Below are 18,061 nucleotides of genomic sequence, written 5' to 3' on the forward strand. Positions count from 1 at the left end.
TTATTATTTTGTATTTGCATCTAACTTTTAATTTTATAAAATGGAAATGATAGAAGTACTAATATTGAAGTTTCCTCTGAATTTTATATTTTGTAGTATATTACAAATTCAAATCTGAACCACATGAATGCTCCATTATTGTAGAGAGAAAAAGAGAAAGATGGTTAAGGATGGTGGGGAGGTGTAGGGTATTTTTGAAATAAAAAAAATAGTGGAGAGATGTATAATATTTTTGAAATAAATTAAATTAATGGAGAGGTACAGGTTCCACTTGGGGAGGTGGAGGAAGGAACACCCTTCTTTCAAACATCAAAACATTAATTTCTACTCCAACTTTTATTTTCAAATGTATTTATCTACACAAATAATAGAAGGAATCCTTACTATTACTCATTTTTTCTTTGATATATACAAATCTTTATCATTTTATTCTTAAAGAGTTATTGATTATTTATTTTAATTTTAATTAACTACTCCTGATAAAAGAAATTATTAATAAAATTATAAAAATAGTTTATTTATACCTATAGGATTTATTTTAGTGTTCACATTTATTTTTTATTTTATCCTTTAAATATTTCTTTATAAATGAAAATATATTTTTTTAAGTAAGAAATTTTTTAAATTTAAACTTTTTTATTAAATCATTTTTAATTTAAAAATTATCTACAAAATAAAAATGATTTATAACAAAAAAAGTATTAATTAAAACAACTTTTTATAATGATTTTTTATACACAAATCTTTATTATTTTATATTTTAGATTTTTTTTAGTTATTTTTTCAGACTCAAATAACTACAAAAAAATATACACACAGTAAAATTATAAAAGATATATTTATTTTTATGATGTTTTAATATTTTAATAATTATTATATTAATTTTTATTATCAAGAAAAATAAGAACAGGCATTGCTCCCTGTTTCTACTAGTTCCTTTTATTTTTGTACTTTAACTAATTATACTATGTTAAACTATACATTAAATAAATATGTTTAATTTAAAGTTACATCAGACTAAAACAATCTAACAAATAGTATTTGAAAGGAAAAAAGAAATACTGCTGATGTATCCCTAACATTCCCTCGTTCATTCAGACACAGTTGGGTTTTAGCTATTCTTCTCTCTGCTTTCATCTCTCTCAAGGTGGTTTGTTTGTTCACTGTGACTGTATAACTAACTGCAACTCTTTGCATCTAACCTGTTTGATAAATTGACATTCATTTACTTCACTTCAACTCTTCCTATTCATTCATCTTATCGAAGCTGTTATCCACCACGAGACAAGAAAGGGGTTTTAGTATGCAACTGGTGGAATCTAATTCTCCTCCATCACCCTTGTTGGAACTGCCGGATTACAACATAACCCTATGACACCTCATCAACTAATGGTTAGGATTTTGCCATCATAACATTAATCTAAGGATCATTCACTAGTGCAAAAACAGTATATAACGTCACACGTTCAACGTCACACGTTCTACATCACACGTTCTACGTCCAACCACTGAATATTTAATATTAAAAATGACTGATAACATTTTTGTAAATAAATAAAATTATCAGACGTCGTTTAGAATTATAAAATGTCCAAACTCAACACATTCTCCTTAGTTTAGTAAGTCATAATTCTACACACCTTAAATAGGCGTAGATTTAGCGAATAGATTTTAGTGAATAGGTCAAATTTCAAATCTGTCATCAATTTTAGTAGTTAACTTTGTTTTTAGCTTTCATTAGTTTTTTGAAACTTGTAGGAATCACGTTAGTTAGCTTTTAATTGGTGTTTGTAAGAGTACTTAATGTTATGTCTTGTTTTTGTTGATTTCATGCAGTTTCTTAGATTCATATAGTCAGTTTTTATATTTTCACCCTTATGACGCAAATATGAGTTTAGTTAGTTCAGTTAAGTGATTTTGAAGTCATGTATATAGTTACTTAGGTATTAGATAGTGTTAAAATCATATTTTAGAACTAGTGTAGTTTTATTAGCCTAATTTTACTAGTTAGTGTTGTAATTTTTAGTGGTATAGGTATATTTTGATTTCCTAGTGATTCTTAGTAACCAGTTTAGCCTTTTGTAACCTTTTAACATTCAAAACTTGTTTTGGCACTTACCTTTGATAGGGACAGAGAGGATAAGCGGAAGCAAAGAGAGAGAGCACTGAATATCAGAAGAGAGAACTGAGAGATTCGTGAATACGAGTTGTATTGCTTAATAGAAAACACAAGGTATTTATACACAGAGTAAACTGTTTAAATGACAGTCAAAGGAGTTAAACTAACAGATTTACGATTTACTTTCTAACATTCCCCTTTAAATCTAAATCACCTAAAGACCTAACTCCTAGTAAGTCTCTGAGTTTTTCAAAGCGACTTTGACGTAGTGGCTTGGTAAAAACATCTGCTATTTGTTCCTCCGTGCTGCAGTACACAAGTTCAAGTTTTCCTTCATTGACGCGTTCTCTGATGTAATGATATTTGGTATCGATATGTTTGCTCCTTCTGTGGGAGATGGGATTCTTTGACAGACAGATTGCAGACTTGTTGTCCATCATGAGACATGTAGGTTTGTAGTTCTCAATTTTCAAGTCCCGAAGAACAGCTTCCAGCCACGCACTCTGGCAAGCTGATTCAGCGGCTGATACATATTCTGCTTCACATGACGATAATGCGACTATGCTTTATTTTTTCAAGCACCATGAAACAGATGTTCCCATCAACTTGAAGAGATATCCAAAAGTGCTTTTTTTGCCCTCTTGATCTCCACTCCAATCTGCATCACACCATGCTTCTAACACATTACCAGTGTTGTTGACGTTTCTGGGGAAGTACACTCCATAGTCCATTGTTCCTTTCAGGTATCGAAGAATGTGTTTTGCTGCGTTTAAGTGGGGCTGTCTAGGATCATGCATGTACCTGCTTATGAGACCAACACCATAGCTGATGTCTGGTCGGCTGTTACAGATGAAGCAAAGTGTTCCAACAATCTGCTTAAAGAGAGTAGGATCAACTTTGGCTTCTTCCTGATGACTTGAGAGCTTGATGTTGGCCAAAACTGGAATGCAGGTGCTGTTGCAGTCCTTCAAGCTGAATCACTCTAGAGTTTCTAGTATATATTTCCTTTGATGCATGATCATTCCTCCTTCAGTCTGTATGAATTCCATTCCAAGGAAGTATCCTAGGTTGCCGAGATCAGTCATCTCGAGTTCATTCTTCATTCTTGTCTTGAAACTTTCAATCTCCTTTGTCAAACTCCCCGTGATCAATAGATCATCAACATACAGACATACCACGAGTGTACCTACCTGCTCAACAAGCTGGACATAAATTTCGTATTCAACCGTACATTTGTGAAAACCATACCTGACAAGCAAAGCATCTATTCCATGCACGCGGTGCCTGACGAAGGCCATACAGGGCTTTATTCAGCTGATAGACTTTTGATTCCTATCCCTTTACAATGAATCCAGGTGGTTGCTTCACAAATACTTCTTCTTCAAGAGGACCATTAAGAAATGCTGATTTGACATCCATCTGATGAATGATCAGCCTTTAACATTTGCAATGGCTACTATGAGTCTAACAGTCTCAATCCGAGCAACAGGAGCGTAGACATCATTGAAATCTATCCCAGGTTTCTGCAGGAACCCTTTAGCAACCAATCTAGCTTTCAATTTTGCCACCTTTCCGTCTGGCTTGAACTTAGTTTTGAATATCCATTTCACGTCTATAGCTTTCTTGTGTTTTGGCAGCTCTACAAGTTTCCATGTTTTGTTTCGCTCTATAGTTGAGAGCTCCTCTTGCATAGCACTTCGCCACTCCTTAATTTCAATGGCTTGATCCCAAGTGAGTAACTCTGCACTTGCAGAAAGAGCACACTGAACAATATCTCCAGAGTCAGTAACATCACTATCAGAAAATAATTCATGATTGGTGAGTCTTGTAGATGGAAAACACATTCTTTGTGAATGTCTTGCGTTTCTATCTGCACTGATAGTTGCAGGTCTGCTTTCTTCTTCACGCTGTTCTCCAAATTTATTCTCTCCCATCCAGACGGTCATCACATTATCAGGATTCTGCATATGAACAGATTCACCTTCTTTCCACTCGTAAGTAGCTGCTTCATCAACAATGACATCCCTGCCAATCACAACTTGTTGTTTAACAGGATCAAACATCCTATAAGCACCTGTCGGATGGTATCCTACAGGAACCAGGACTTCACTTCTATCATCGAGCTTTTTCCTTCTTTCAGCTGGTACGTGTTTATAACAAATTGAGCCAAACACTCTCAAGTGTTTTACATCAGGCTTTCTCTTTGACCACATTTCCTCTGGTGTGGAGTCCGATAAAGCTTTTGTAGGGCATTTGTTTAGTATATAAGTTGTTGTTGCGACTGCTTCTCCCCAAAGAAATTTAGGTAATCCTTTCCCTTTTATCATACATCTGACCATGTCCAAAATCATACGGTTTCTTCTCTCAGCTAACCCGTTGTGTTGAGGGGTATATGGTGCAGTCACTTCGTGTTTGATGCCTTTATTAGTACAGAATGCACTCATGTCTGACGAATTGAACTCGCCACCCCCATCTGTTCTTAGAATCTTGACTTGATGACTCGATTGCCTCTCAGCCATGCGGCAAAATTTAACAAAGCAGGTGTAAGTTTCTTTCTTTTCTTTAAGTAAGTATATCCAAATTTTTCTAGAGAATTCATCAACAAAAAGCAAGAAATATTTGTTACCTCCTAAGGACAACACATAAAGTGGACCGCAGACATCTGCATGAATGACGTTCAAGACCTGTACTGCACGCTTGCTTGCATGTCTTTTAAAGAAACTTCTAGTTTGTTTGCCGGTGATGCAGCCTTTGCAGATTTTGCTTGGTACAGAGAACACTGGAATACCTTTCACGAGATTTTTATCTCTTAAATGACAAAGGCTTCTGAAGTTCAGGTGTCCAAAGCGATAATGCCAAAGCCAATCTTCCTCATTCTTGCCTTCTGCAGCCAAACATTGTGCCTCCACAGCATTCAAGTTAACCTTGAATGTTCTATTTCGAGCAAGAGGTGCCTTTATTATTAATCTTTGTTTTTCATCATAGACCTCGATGTTTCTCTTCTGTAAGTTCATGGTATACCCCTTCTTGAGAAGCTGTCCAAGACTCAGAAGGTTACTTTTCATAGTGGGTACATACAAGACATTGTGCATGTACACGGATTTGCCATCTTTTCGTGTGATCAACACCTTACCTGAGCCTTCTTCTCGAATCATACTATTGTCAGCAAAACAAACGATGCTCTTGACATGGAGTCCAGATCGACCAGCCAACTTCTGTTCCCCGTCATATGGTTTGAACATGCCGAATCAAGATACCAAGACATTTCCTCTTTTACATGATCTGTTTCTCCTGCCAGCGACACATGTTTGATTTGGATAGTTTGTGTTGACACCTCATTCTTTGCACAACTTGTTTCTTCCGATAACAACACCTGTCTCTCATAAGCAGCGTTGTTAGCACATCTGTCCTTGTTTCTGCCACTCTCATAATGCATGGAGTCATCACGTGTTATCACCCACTTATCAGCATTTCTTTTAACCGAGACAGCGCTCATTAAAGCAATATGCTCCGAATCTGAAACAAGTTCTTCCTTCGCAAGATTCACTTCATCACATTGATCTTTCTTCACATTATCATTGTGCCAGCATTCAGAGGAATAATGACCATACTTATTGCATGTAAAGCATTGTATATTCCTCTTATCTTGATTCTTTCTGCCGCCTCTGCCCCTGGGTTTTCCTCTACCCCTACCACTGCCTTGTTCATTACCTTCCACATCCTTGTTTTGATCAGTATTGCATCTACCACCATTTCTGCCTCCACGACCTCCGCGAAACCTGCCTCTACCTCTCTCGGTTCTGCGATTCTTGAGGGTCTTGACATGAAGGGCTTGATTAATGTTCTGAGCAACTTCTTGTTCTGCGGCCTTTCTTTCCAACAGACGTTGCTCGTGCACTTCAAGAGAGTTCTGTAACTCTTCAACTTCCAATTTTTCCAGGTCTCTGCTTTCCAGAATTGCTACGACTATGTGATCATATTGAGGCGTTAGAGTCCTTAGGATTTTATGGACTATTTTCTTATCCTTGACAATCTTGTCGCAAGCCCTCATTGAGTTAACAATCACCTGAATTCTACCGATGTAGCCTTCAACAGTTTCATGTTCTCCCATCTGTAGGAGTTCATATTGTCGTCTCAGTGATTGAAGCTTTATTTCTTTCATGTTTCCAGCAGTACCATATCCATCCTGTAAAATCTCCCGTGTTTCTTTAGCTGTTGTTGCCTTCGATACCTTTTGAAATATTGTTGACGAAATGCACTGATGTAAAATTATACGAGCTTTACAGTCCAATTTCTTGTTTTCTTTGTACGCTTTCTTTTCTTCTTCTGTGGCACTCTTTTCGGGTTCTTTAAACCCAGTTTTCACGATCTCATCAATCTCCTGGAAACCGAGGATTGCATCCATCTTGATGCACCAATCCTCAAAGTTCTTTCCATCAAACACAGGCAAGTTACTCTGAATCATTCCTGCCATTTCAAGCGCGAAGTTTTCTTTACTGCACGGACTTTGGCTTTTAACAAAACTTCCCAGGTTCTGGAACCTTGCTCACTGATACCACTGATAGGGATAGAGAGGATAAGCGGAAGCAAAGAGAGACAGAGAGCATTGAATATCAGAAGAGAGAACTGAGAGATTTGTGAATACGAATTGTATTGCTTAATAAAAAACACAAGGTATTTATACACAGAGTAAAGTGTTTAAATGACAGTCAAAGGAGTTAAACTGACATATTTACAATTTACTTTCTAACAACCTTGAGGTTTTATTATAGGGTAGGTACAATTCTTTCATTTTAACTTAGACTATCAAGTATGTTAGGCTTTAGAGACAAATTTTTAGTTTGTGATAGAAATAGATATTTGAGTAGAAATATATATATATATATATATATATATATATATATATATATTTATTTATTTATTTATTTATGAAAGAGAGAAATTTATTTACCAATTATGTCATATGTTATACTTTTAAATTTACATTAAGGTTAAGATAGCGTAGAAATTATTTAACGATTTCATTTATATTACTTTAACAAAGAATTCAAGAGTAAGCAAAGACGACGAAAAAATATTAAGAAAAAAAGCAAAGAAAGTGACTAAGCTGAAATGAGAGGAAAGTATGGAGGAAGCAAGAAAGAAACAGAGAAGGCTGAGAAATCAAGAGAAAACTGAAATAATTATTTTTAGAAGGCTTTGATTTCTCATTTTTATTTATAAAATAAGAAAATGCTTAACTTTTCAGGTCTTTTAGAAATTAGAAATTTTATTTAGCTGAACTTCTCTGACTCAAAACAAAAATAATATAAAAAAAGGAATGGGAGAAACACTACCTAATCATCACGTAACGATAATATTTTCTACTTTAATTATTTAAAATAACATAAAAATATTATTAAAAAGGGAATTATGATGATAAGTTTTTAAATATATTTTTAGTTTGTGGACATAATGTTTTTGCAGAAATTAGTTAAAAGAAAACGATAACGATCGTTTTCATTCACTTCAATAGTATTGAAAAAAAAAGGCATGTCACTGACTACTAGTATTGAAAAATTAGAAAAATAAGTCAGAAATACAAAGTGACAATCAATATAATGTGTCCAAAATAGAAGGAACATTATCTTTAAGACTAATTTTAACTTATTTTAGGATTAAAAGTTTTTTTTTTTTAAATTTAGGAATGATAATTATATTTGTTGTCAAGATATTATTCGAATTCGTCTTAACTAGGGATGATAAAAAATTTGTGTTTGTGGATATCTGTAGATAAAATCCGTGACGAATAGTTGATATCCACAGATATTTACTATCCGAAACCCGTTTATAAACCGGTCGAGTGCGGGTATCTGCGGATATCCGTTATCCTCAAAAAATAAAAATAAAAATTTAATTTTTATCTTTTAAATTAAATTTAGTTAAAATTAACATTAATTTATATTTTACATGGTTAAATTTAATTAAAGTTGTACTATATGAAGTATACCGATCGGAATTGATTGTCAATTTATGGACAACTAACCTGTATTAATAGGTCAAATTGCCTTATTCTTTACAAATATACGGTATTGATGATTGATTATTCATTTTGATTGTCTAAAAATATACTGTACTAATTAATATGTCAGATTGTCTTACTCTTTCCAAAATATACGGTATTGATTATTGGATTTGATTGCCTAAAAATTATATTGCACTAATGGTTAATCAATGGGCTTACCTGTCACATGCCCTATAAATATACAATTGATCTCTAGGTACAATCTTCCTCTTCAATTCTAATAAAATTTAGACATCTTTATATCTTGAGCTTTGGAGTGTCTTCTGCACGTCAACAACCCATCGGAGTGAATGACATATTGAAGATCAAAAGAGAACAAAGCAAAGAAGAACGACTGACCTCAGACAAATTCAACCGAAACAAAAATTAAATTTTAATTTATATATTTAATTTAATTTATATTATATTTTATATATATTTTTGTAATTATATTTAAATTTTATTTTAATAATTTATAAAAATATATTTTTTTTTAATATTTGCGGGTATCCGTGGATATCCGCGGGTTTTAAAATATCCACAAATATTTTTTAAGTGGATATCTGTGTGGGTAGCAGATGAATTTTTTTTGTCGGGTCAGATTGCGGGTAGGTACTATCCATGTGCAACCCGACCCGTTGTCATCTCTAGTCTTAACTTTAACGAGAAATTATCATATTTATTAACTAAGTGTAGATATAGTATGAATAACATTTGACTTTTTTTTTTTTTTTTAAATTGAGTATAGAATATGAATATATTTAGTTCTGTCCTTTTTGTTGTTATATTTGTCTTACGTATTCATTCCATTTTAAATTATTAAAACACTCAAACACCTTTTCTCTTTTTAATCTTTAATTAGTTTTGTTCCATTTCCAAAATCTTTTGCTTTTATATATAACTTTTCATTCTTTTAAGAGTGTACGAGATAGTTGAATGTTTACAAAATCCACTTAAATCCTTAATAAATTTCTCTTCTTATTATAATCTTAATTGTATGTTGTTTCTCTTTGTGTGGTTTTATTAATGGTTTACTACATCTTAAAAAAAATAAAACCTCAATTTAATTAATCAAATTATTTACAAAACACATCTTCTATTATTTCTAATCTTAATGTTATTATTTTTTATTTTTTTAATATTTTATTCTTAATTTTAAATGTTCACGTAAACATTTTGTTACTTTGTTTTAATATTTGTTTGTGTAATCATTATATTTTTCTTGTAACATGATATTTAAGAAAAGAAAATGTTTTATTGATACTAATCCTTAATAATAAGATGTTTTCGTTAATGGTTTTTTTTTTAATAAATTAGTTAATAATTAACATTTAGAATAATATAAATGCGCATGACAGAAGAAGTAGATGAATTTTTAATCTAAGGATAAAGATAATAAATATATGAATACACAAAAAAAAAAAATTAGAAGGTTGACGAAAATTTTAAAATTGCTAATACTTTTTTAAGACATATGGCATCGGTTATATGAACCATCAATATTTACATTTTGCAGCAGTTTCTTGGATAATCGAGACCAAAAGATATACCAAAATTTTCAAAATTTTGGAAAATTTCAATTATTTTTTTCTAAGCATGACCTATAACTTTGATTATTTGAAAAAATGATGTCATATCTACTTTCTACAGTAATTCCCTAAATAACTAAGACAAAAAGGTGTACCAAAATTTTTGAAAATTTTCAAAATTCTTGTTATTTATTATGTTTTTTCAAAGAGAACATATGGTTTCAATTATTTGAATAACCATTGTTATATCTACTTTCTGCAACAATTTCTTCATTAACAGAGGAAAAAACGTTGATCAAAATTTCAAAATTGTCATTGAAATTTATAATCTTTTATTAGAAGTTTTTAGGTATTGGTTTTATGAATAAATATTGTTATATGTTTGCTCAGGATTATATTTGTGAAAGAAACACAAGTTACCACTTCACAATTTTCTTTTTCCTTACTCTATGAACCAATGTTGTTGTCCACTACTCAACTCACTTCATTTGTGAACTTGAAAGCTACTGTCACTGCTCGACCACCATCACTACTTCGCACTCTGATATTCCATTTGTTGCTCGTTGTCGCCATCGCTCTTCGTTCATCTCCGCAACTGTGGTGAGTGTGATTGTTGTCAATTTTTTTTTGTGTTTCTGTGCTTTCATTCGTTACTTAAATGTTGTTAATATTTGTGTTCAAATATTGTAGCATTATGGTGGAATTATTAATATTTCTTTAAAATGTGGTGTCCATCCTTCTCCATTATTCCTCATATTTCACGCTCTCAGATTTCTATTATTATCTTGAAAATTTATTTTTAATATAAGCCTATAATTTTCTAGTATGTTGGATATGTATTAATTATATGCTTAAATCATATTCTGTTTTTTTTTTTTTTTCGTGTTGAATTTTATACGTAGGTTGTATATGTAGGACAAAACAGAAGTTAAATATCATTTTAAAATAAGATTTAAAAAAAATAAAAACTTTTGGCTTCTGATATATTTCCATAACCAAAGCAAAAATGGGTTAAAGACAACAATTTTTCTCACAACCGTTATCATAGATCCTTAAAATTAAATATATTGTTTCGGTGGTTGTGAAACCAAAACAAAAAAGGTCTATGGTAGTGGTTATGAGAAAAATTGTTGCTATAGATCCATAAAATTAAATAATTATATTAAATCAGATAAAGTTCATTGCCATAAAACATTGCCATAGACCTATTTTTTTTTTTTTTTTTTCAGATTAGTGCTTTCGTTTCCGAAGTAAAATGTGAACCTTTTTGCTTCGATTCATAACTGAAGCCAAAAACTCTCATTTTTTTTACCTTGTCTTAATATGTCTTAGTTGTAGAACCACTATCGTTTGTCGAAAACAATCGTTGTCGTATCTCTTCTAAATCACTTCTAGCTAAAAAAGGTCCAGTAAGTATTGTTTGGACTTCAGTCACTTCTAGCTAAACAATCCAAAGTAAACTAAATCACTTTTAGCTAACAATACAGGTATTGTTTGAAACCACAACTACTCCTAATTAAGATTGAATATATTTTCGGAATGTTGTCACTCTTAGTTAAACTCCTTGAATTTAGTTTGGAACTACAACTACTATAGATTAAGATTGAATATTTTTGAAACATAATTAGTTTTAGTTAAGGATTTGGTGTAGGGACAGATTTAAAAGTCATAAAGTTCTTTCACACTAAAAAGAGAGACAATGTCTCACAATTAATGTAAGATCTAAAGCATTCTACTAGTGTGTTATTCAAACACAATGTTTGAGATACGAATTTGACAGTTTTTTTGCAATTCTTGATCACTTTATTAACTCGAATTTTTTTTAACTATAAAGTTGAGAAAAAGAGCTATTGCAAATAATTTTGTACTCGTTAAGGGACTTCACTTCAAATTTTTGTCTTTTAAGACTTCATATATTCACGTATGAATGTAGAAATATATTAAATAACATTATGATAGCTAACACTAAGCCTGATTAGAGAAATTTCAACTAAAATAAAGTAAAGCATAGTATTATACAAGCCAAATAATCTTTCCAATAAATTACATAAATTATGTCATAATATATATATACTGGCGTGAAACACCTTATAGAGTGTCTTTAAAAAAAAAATATATATATTGACTTCTATTTCATGAGATCTTCTTAGTAAATGTAAAAAAATTCTCTGCAATAAAAAATAAATTCATAAGATTTTAATTAGGCAGAACTTTGACTTAAAGTATTATGTGCATGCAATGAAGCAAATAGAAGACATGTGTAATAAATATTTATATTTTAAGAACTAAAAATAAAGGCTATCTAGAATAGTGATTCAACTCTCACAATAATATTCAAATGTTGGGTAGCTGTCATCAATCAATATTCAACGGATAACTGAAAAAAATACAGATCTTATTCATTAGTTTCCGCAAAACAACAGGTCACACATGGCGGCGCGGTTTGTAAAGTGGCGTAACAGACAAAGTAGCAGAGTCAACACCAAGGAACAGTTATTGCAACACAATCATTCTATTCTTTACAATTTCGAAGTGTGCAGAGAAATATGGCCATTGCTCTTATCTGCAACCTTCTATTACTCTTTTCTCAGATTTGCAGCGCAGCTGTGACCATCACCCAGCTCGAGCCACTCTCCGACAACGGCACCACCTTGGTTTCCAAGGAGGGAACCTTCGAGTTGGGTTTCTTCAGTCCGGGGAGTTCCAATAACCGCTACATCGGAATCTGGTACAAAAACATCGCTGTCAGAACAGTGGTTTGGGTGGCCAACCGCGACAATCCAATCACACACAACAACAACAACGATTCAAGAACAAACAAGTTGGTCGTAAACCAAGAAGGAAACCTCGTACTTTTCAGCCAGAACGAGACTCTTGTTTGGTCTGCAAATGCAACGAAGAAGGTTCCGAATCCAATTCTGCAGCTTTTGGATTCTGGAAACTTGGTTCTAACAGATGCAAATGAAGAGACTGTTTTTCTGTGGCAGAGCTTTGACTTTCCTTGTGACAAGCTTTTACCAGGTAGGAGGCTGAAATGAAATAACAACATACACAATTAATCTGAATTTCTTTTTTACTTTTCAAAAACTCTATTATTTCTTAATATCTCCTTAGATTAAATCAATTATATTTATTAGCATAAACTCAATCATTAAAGTGTCCGTATTATTTTTATTTCATTAATTTAAAATAACTGTTGTAATGATATACACTAATTTTGAATTTAATATATTTTTCAATTTATCTCGTTTTATTTTAAGATTAAAATATTATTTAACAAATTTAAATTTAAAGTTAATTAAAATGAGGACAAATAAGATGTCAAAACTTATAAAAAAACAGATAAAATATTACAAAGTTTGAGAGAATATTAGGTTTTAACAGTTATTTAAAAGAAAATAAATAAACTATTTTTTTATATAGTGCTAGGAAAACATATGTACACAATTCTTCTTACATAACCTAATAAGATGAAAATTATATTTTAAAATGATTCCTGGTGATACATAATTAAGTTGAAAGAATTGTAAAAATTGTAGTGTAGTTTCGTTTGTTAAACTCTTTCAAAACAAACTTCATGAATTAAATTCTTTAATGCATCTATTTTGATTGTCTGTTATTCTTTTATTGTATTATATTCTTAAGACTTTTAGTGTGTTTTGAAAAAACAACAATATCAAAAAGTTCAAATTTTCAAACTTTAGTATCAAAGTTATATATAAAACAAATTTAATGAAAAAAAATCAAATTTCAAAACTTTGATGTAAAGTTATATAAAAAAACAAAAAAATTAATAAAGAATTCAAATTTCAATCTTTAATATAAGATGAAAATTATACTTTAAAATGATTTGCTATGATAGTTCAGTTAAAAGATTTTAGAATAATTATGCTTAGATCAAGTTGATTACACTCTTTGAAATCAAAATTTACAAGTCTAATTTCTTTAATATCAATTTTGGATTAAAAAAAATATAAAAATGGATAACATAAAAGAAAACACAATCTAAATTTGAAATTTTGACTATCATCATTTAATAAAGATATTCTTTTTACACACCTAAATTTTTTACATTCATTTAATACATATTTTTTACTTTATTCTTTTTTAAAAAAAAATACAAATGTTTATATTCTTATGGGAAAAATATTTTTCCACACACCTATATTTTTTACATTCATTCAACATTATCCTTATTTACTTTTTACTCTTTTCTTTCTTAAAAAACTACAAAACTTTAAACTTTTATTTCAGCATTTCACTCTTCTATTATGTGTCAAATGAATGTAAAAGTGTGTCATATTACTCATTTTTATAACTATTTTACCTTATATCATAATACCATTACTCATCATTTAATATTTGGAAAGATGATTTTGTTAAATAAAAAAAAAATTAATATTCATTTCATTATCTTAGTGTTTATTTGTTGCCATTATATGAACAGGGATGAAGCTGGGGTGGGACTTAAAAAGTGGTCTGAACAGAAAACTAACAGCTTGGAAAGCATGGGATGATCCATCTTCTGGGGATTTCACATGGGGAGTGGAGTTAGGAAGCAACCCTGATATCGTGATGAGGAAGGGTGAAACCGAGTACTTTAGGACAGGACCCTACACTGGGAACATGTTCAGTGGGGTATACGGTCCTAGAAACAACCCACTCTACGAATACGTATTCATCAACAACAAAGACGAAGTATATTACAGATACACCCTCAGAAACGCTTCCGTCATCACCATAATCGTCATGAACCAAACCCTTTATCTCCGCCACCGTCTTACGTGGATTCCCGAAGCCAAAGCTTGGACCATTTACCAGTCCCTCCCGATAGACAGTTGCGACGTCTACAACACTTGTGGACCCAACGGAAAGTGTGCCATTGCAGGCTCACCCATTTGCCAGTGCTTGGATGGCTTCGTGCCCAAATCGTCTCAGCAGTGGAATGCCATGGATTGGAGAGAAGGGTGTGTGCGGAGTGCAGAATGGAAGTGTGGGGTGAAAGACAGAGATGGGTTTCGCAGATTTCCGGCTATGAAATTGCCCAACAGCACATTTTCTTGGGTGAATGCAAGTATGACGCTTGAGGAGTGTAGGAATAGGTGTTTGACGAATTGTTCTTGCACTGCTTATTCGAATCTGGACACGAGAGGAGGAGGATCTGGCTGCTCTATTTGGCTTGGTGATCTTCTCGATCTCAGACTTATCGAAAGTGGACAAGATTTGTATGTTCGAATTGCCACTTCCGATACTCGTATGTCTTTTCAACTTTATATTTTTACTATAAGATACACTGTTTTTGCTATTTGGTGCTTAGTTTCTTGGTTAACATGTCTGTATATGCAGATGGTAAACACGGGCGGAGGAAAAAGGTAATCGCGGTGGCTTCCGCCGTCGCATCGTTGGTGTTTGTGATGCTATTAACATTCTGCATTTACATGACCAAATATAAAGGTAAATTTCTTAATATTACTCACATATACCTTTGTGTATTATACCTTTTTTATTTTATTTTACTTTTTTTAGTCACTTATAATATGAAAGAATGTTGAATGGATATTGAAACTATACTAATTGTAGATAAACACTAAGTGAACTTGCTTATTTAAGGACTTTTTGGTGTGTTCCATCTTGCTATACAATGAACTTCATCAATTAGAATTTATTACATATGGTAAAATTGAGCTCCTCACACATCATAAAATGTTTAAGTAGATAATTAGGATATGGATGGTGGTAAGTTTTTGGTTTTGAAATGCATGTATTTTTTTTTTTTTTCAGAATAATGGAGGTAAATAGTTTATTTTTTCAACTAAATTTTAATTTTTTATATTAACCCAAAATTAAATAATTAATTGAAAATTTAGTTTTTAGTGTTAAAAAAATCAGTCACCCTTTTCTTTCTCTTCTCCATTGTCATTATAATTATAATTATAATTATAATTATCATCACCAAATCATTGCTACTATTATTATCACTTATCACCATCAAGATAATTATTTATTAATATTACTAGAATCATTACTATTGTCATTACTCCACTCCAACCATCACAAAATACTTACTACACTCATTACTATAATATCAATATCTTTATTATGTTACTATCAATATACATGGACACTACTCATTACAATTACTAATTAACATTAGAAACCATACCTTTAAAATTAATTTTATCATGAAATGAAGTTTTTAACTAATTTATTTGGAAACTAAAACTAGAAAATAGAAATTAGTTTTTAAAACAAAAAATTAGCTTAAACTAACTAGTAGTTTATGAACTAAGAACTAGTTGTAAATTTAAGAATTTTGAGACTTGCATTTAAAAACCAGGAGAGTTGAAGCCTAAATGTTGGTGCATGGATTTAAATGAGTTCTTGATGTGATTATAACTTTGAATAAAAGTTTTGATTTTATTTTGACATAAGGATTGATCTCGTTTAATAAATTCAAGGGAAAATGAAAACAAAAATGGCAACGGTGGATAAAAATGAAGGAAAACAAGAAGATTTGGAGCTTCCTTTCTTTGATCTTGCTACATTGGTTAAAGCTACTAATAACTTTTCAATTGAGAATAAGCTTGGTGAGGGTGGTTTTGGACCTGTATACAAGGTAATTTTTTAAGCTTTCTATTATTAATATATAGTTAATATATAGTTAATTAAAACTCATAAATCTCATTATTGTCAAATTTCTTTTAATTATAAAATTTAGGGTACATTAGTAGATGGACAAGAAATCGCAATCAAAAGACTTTCACGAAGTTCAGGACAAGGATTGAAAGAATTTAGAAATGAAGTCATATTGTGTGCTAAACTTCAACATAGAAATTTGGTTAAGGTTATTGGTTATTGTATTGAACAAGAAGAGAAGATGCTTCTTTATGAATACATGCCCAACAAAAGTCTTGACTTAATTATTTTTGGTAAGAATTTTAATTCTTTTTATTTTATTTTATTGCAATAAAGATTTATTTGTTTTAAGGTTCACTTTGAAAAGAAAACACTAATGAATTTCTTGAACAATCTTGACAGATACATATCAAAGTAAGTCTTTAGATTGGCAAATACGTTTTAGCATTTTGAATGCAATTGCTCGGGGACTTCTTTATCTTCACCAGGATTCTAGATTAAGAATCATACACAGAGATCTCAAATTATCTAATATTTTATTAGATAATGATATGAATCCTAAAATTTCTGATTTTGGTCTTGCGAGAATATGTGGAAGTGATCAAGTTGAAGGAAGTACAAGCATCATAGTTGGAACCCAGTAAGTTTCTTAATATTAATGTTAAATGATTAGTTGTATATAAAATTAATTTTGAATTGGTTTTTTCAGTGGTTACATGGCACCTGAGTATGCTATTGATGGCTTGTTCTCTACGAAATCAGATGTGTTCAGCTTTGGAGTTGTATTACTAGAAATTCTTAGTGGGAAGAAAAATAGAGCATTTACCTTCCAAGACAGCAATCATAACCTTATTGACCATGTAAGTATCATAAATATAAAATAAACCTGGTTGAGAATTTAAGTGTGAGTCTAAATTTCACATTAAGTAAAAATGAGAAAGTTGAACAACATACAAGGATGAAGACCTATAAATCCATTGCTCTAAGATTTTGGGTTGGAAGTGGTGTTAATTTCTTATGTTGGTTTAATCGTTTCTCATTAGTTTTGTATCTCTCCAATTATTCTTTTTCAAAAGATTCATCAACTATGTTATTTAATCTCATTTAACAAATGTATTAATTTTTTGTAGGCATGGAGTTTGTGGAAAGAGGGTACTCCAGAGCTATTGATCGATGCTTGTTTGGAAAACTCATATGATTTGTTTGAAGTTGTACGATGTATTCAAATTGGCCTTTTATGTCTACAACATCATCCAAATGATAGACCAAACATGACATCAGTTGTTGTTATGTTGACCAGCAAAAATGTTTTACCTGAACCTAAGGAGCCTGGTTTCTTAATTAGAAGAATCTCAAAAGAAGAAGATTCTTCTAATAGACAAACATCTTCTTCGGTCAATGAAGCATCTATCTCACTTTTAAATGCTAGATAAAACAAATAATTTGTTTATAATTATTAGACAAAGTTATGTAACAAATACTTGAATCTTCATTGTCATATAAAGTGAAATATGAGTATATTTTTTCATTTTTTAAAAATGAATACAGTGACCAATTTAGTTAAGATTACATACTTATATACAAAGCATATCATATTAATCCAAAAACACTAAGGACAAACAAGTTCATATAATATCTCAATTGAACATGAAATTAATCAAGTTATTATTCAAGTGTTGAAGGTTTAATTCTACGAACAAAGAAGAAAGAAACTATATTTCATATATTTTAAAA

At 31.2% G+C, this 18,061-nt stretch overlaps 2 protein-coding genes across 2 annotated transcripts; one reads left to right on the forward strand and one right to left on the reverse strand.

Annotated features, from left to right (window-relative positions):
* Positions 1–5,270: 5,270 nt before the first annotated feature.
* LOC106753231 lies at positions 5,271–6,593 on the reverse strand. The gene has a single exon (XM_014635024.1). It carries the CDS (start codon positions 6,591–6,593, stop codon positions 5,271–5,273), a length of 1,323 nt encoding a protein of 440 aa, XP_014490510.1.
* A 5,454-nt stretch (positions 6,594–12,047) lies between these two features.
* Positions 12,048–17,787, forward strand: LOC106753237 (G-type lectin S-receptor-like serine/threonine-protein kinase At4g27290). Its single transcript, XM_014635030.2, has 8 exons — positions 12,048–12,712; positions 14,139–14,945; positions 15,038–15,145; positions 16,150–16,307; positions 16,410–16,620; positions 16,730–16,967; positions 17,037–17,187; positions 17,458–17,787. The coding sequence occupies exons 1-8, from the start codon at positions 12,238–12,240 to the stop codon at positions 17,758–17,760; spliced, it is 2,451 nt and encodes an 816-aa protein (XP_014490516.1). The 5' UTR covers positions 12,048–12,237; the 3' UTR covers positions 17,761–17,787.
* The last annotated feature ends 274 nt before the right edge of the window (positions 17,788–18,061 follow it).

This window comes from Vigna radiata, chromosome 2, assembly GCF_000741045.1.
Source record: "Vigna radiata var. radiata cultivar VC1973A chromosome 2, Vradiata_ver6, whole genome shotgun sequence".
Classification (NCBI taxonomy): domain Eukaryota; kingdom Viridiplantae; phylum Streptophyta; class Magnoliopsida; order Fabales; family Fabaceae; genus Vigna; species Vigna radiata.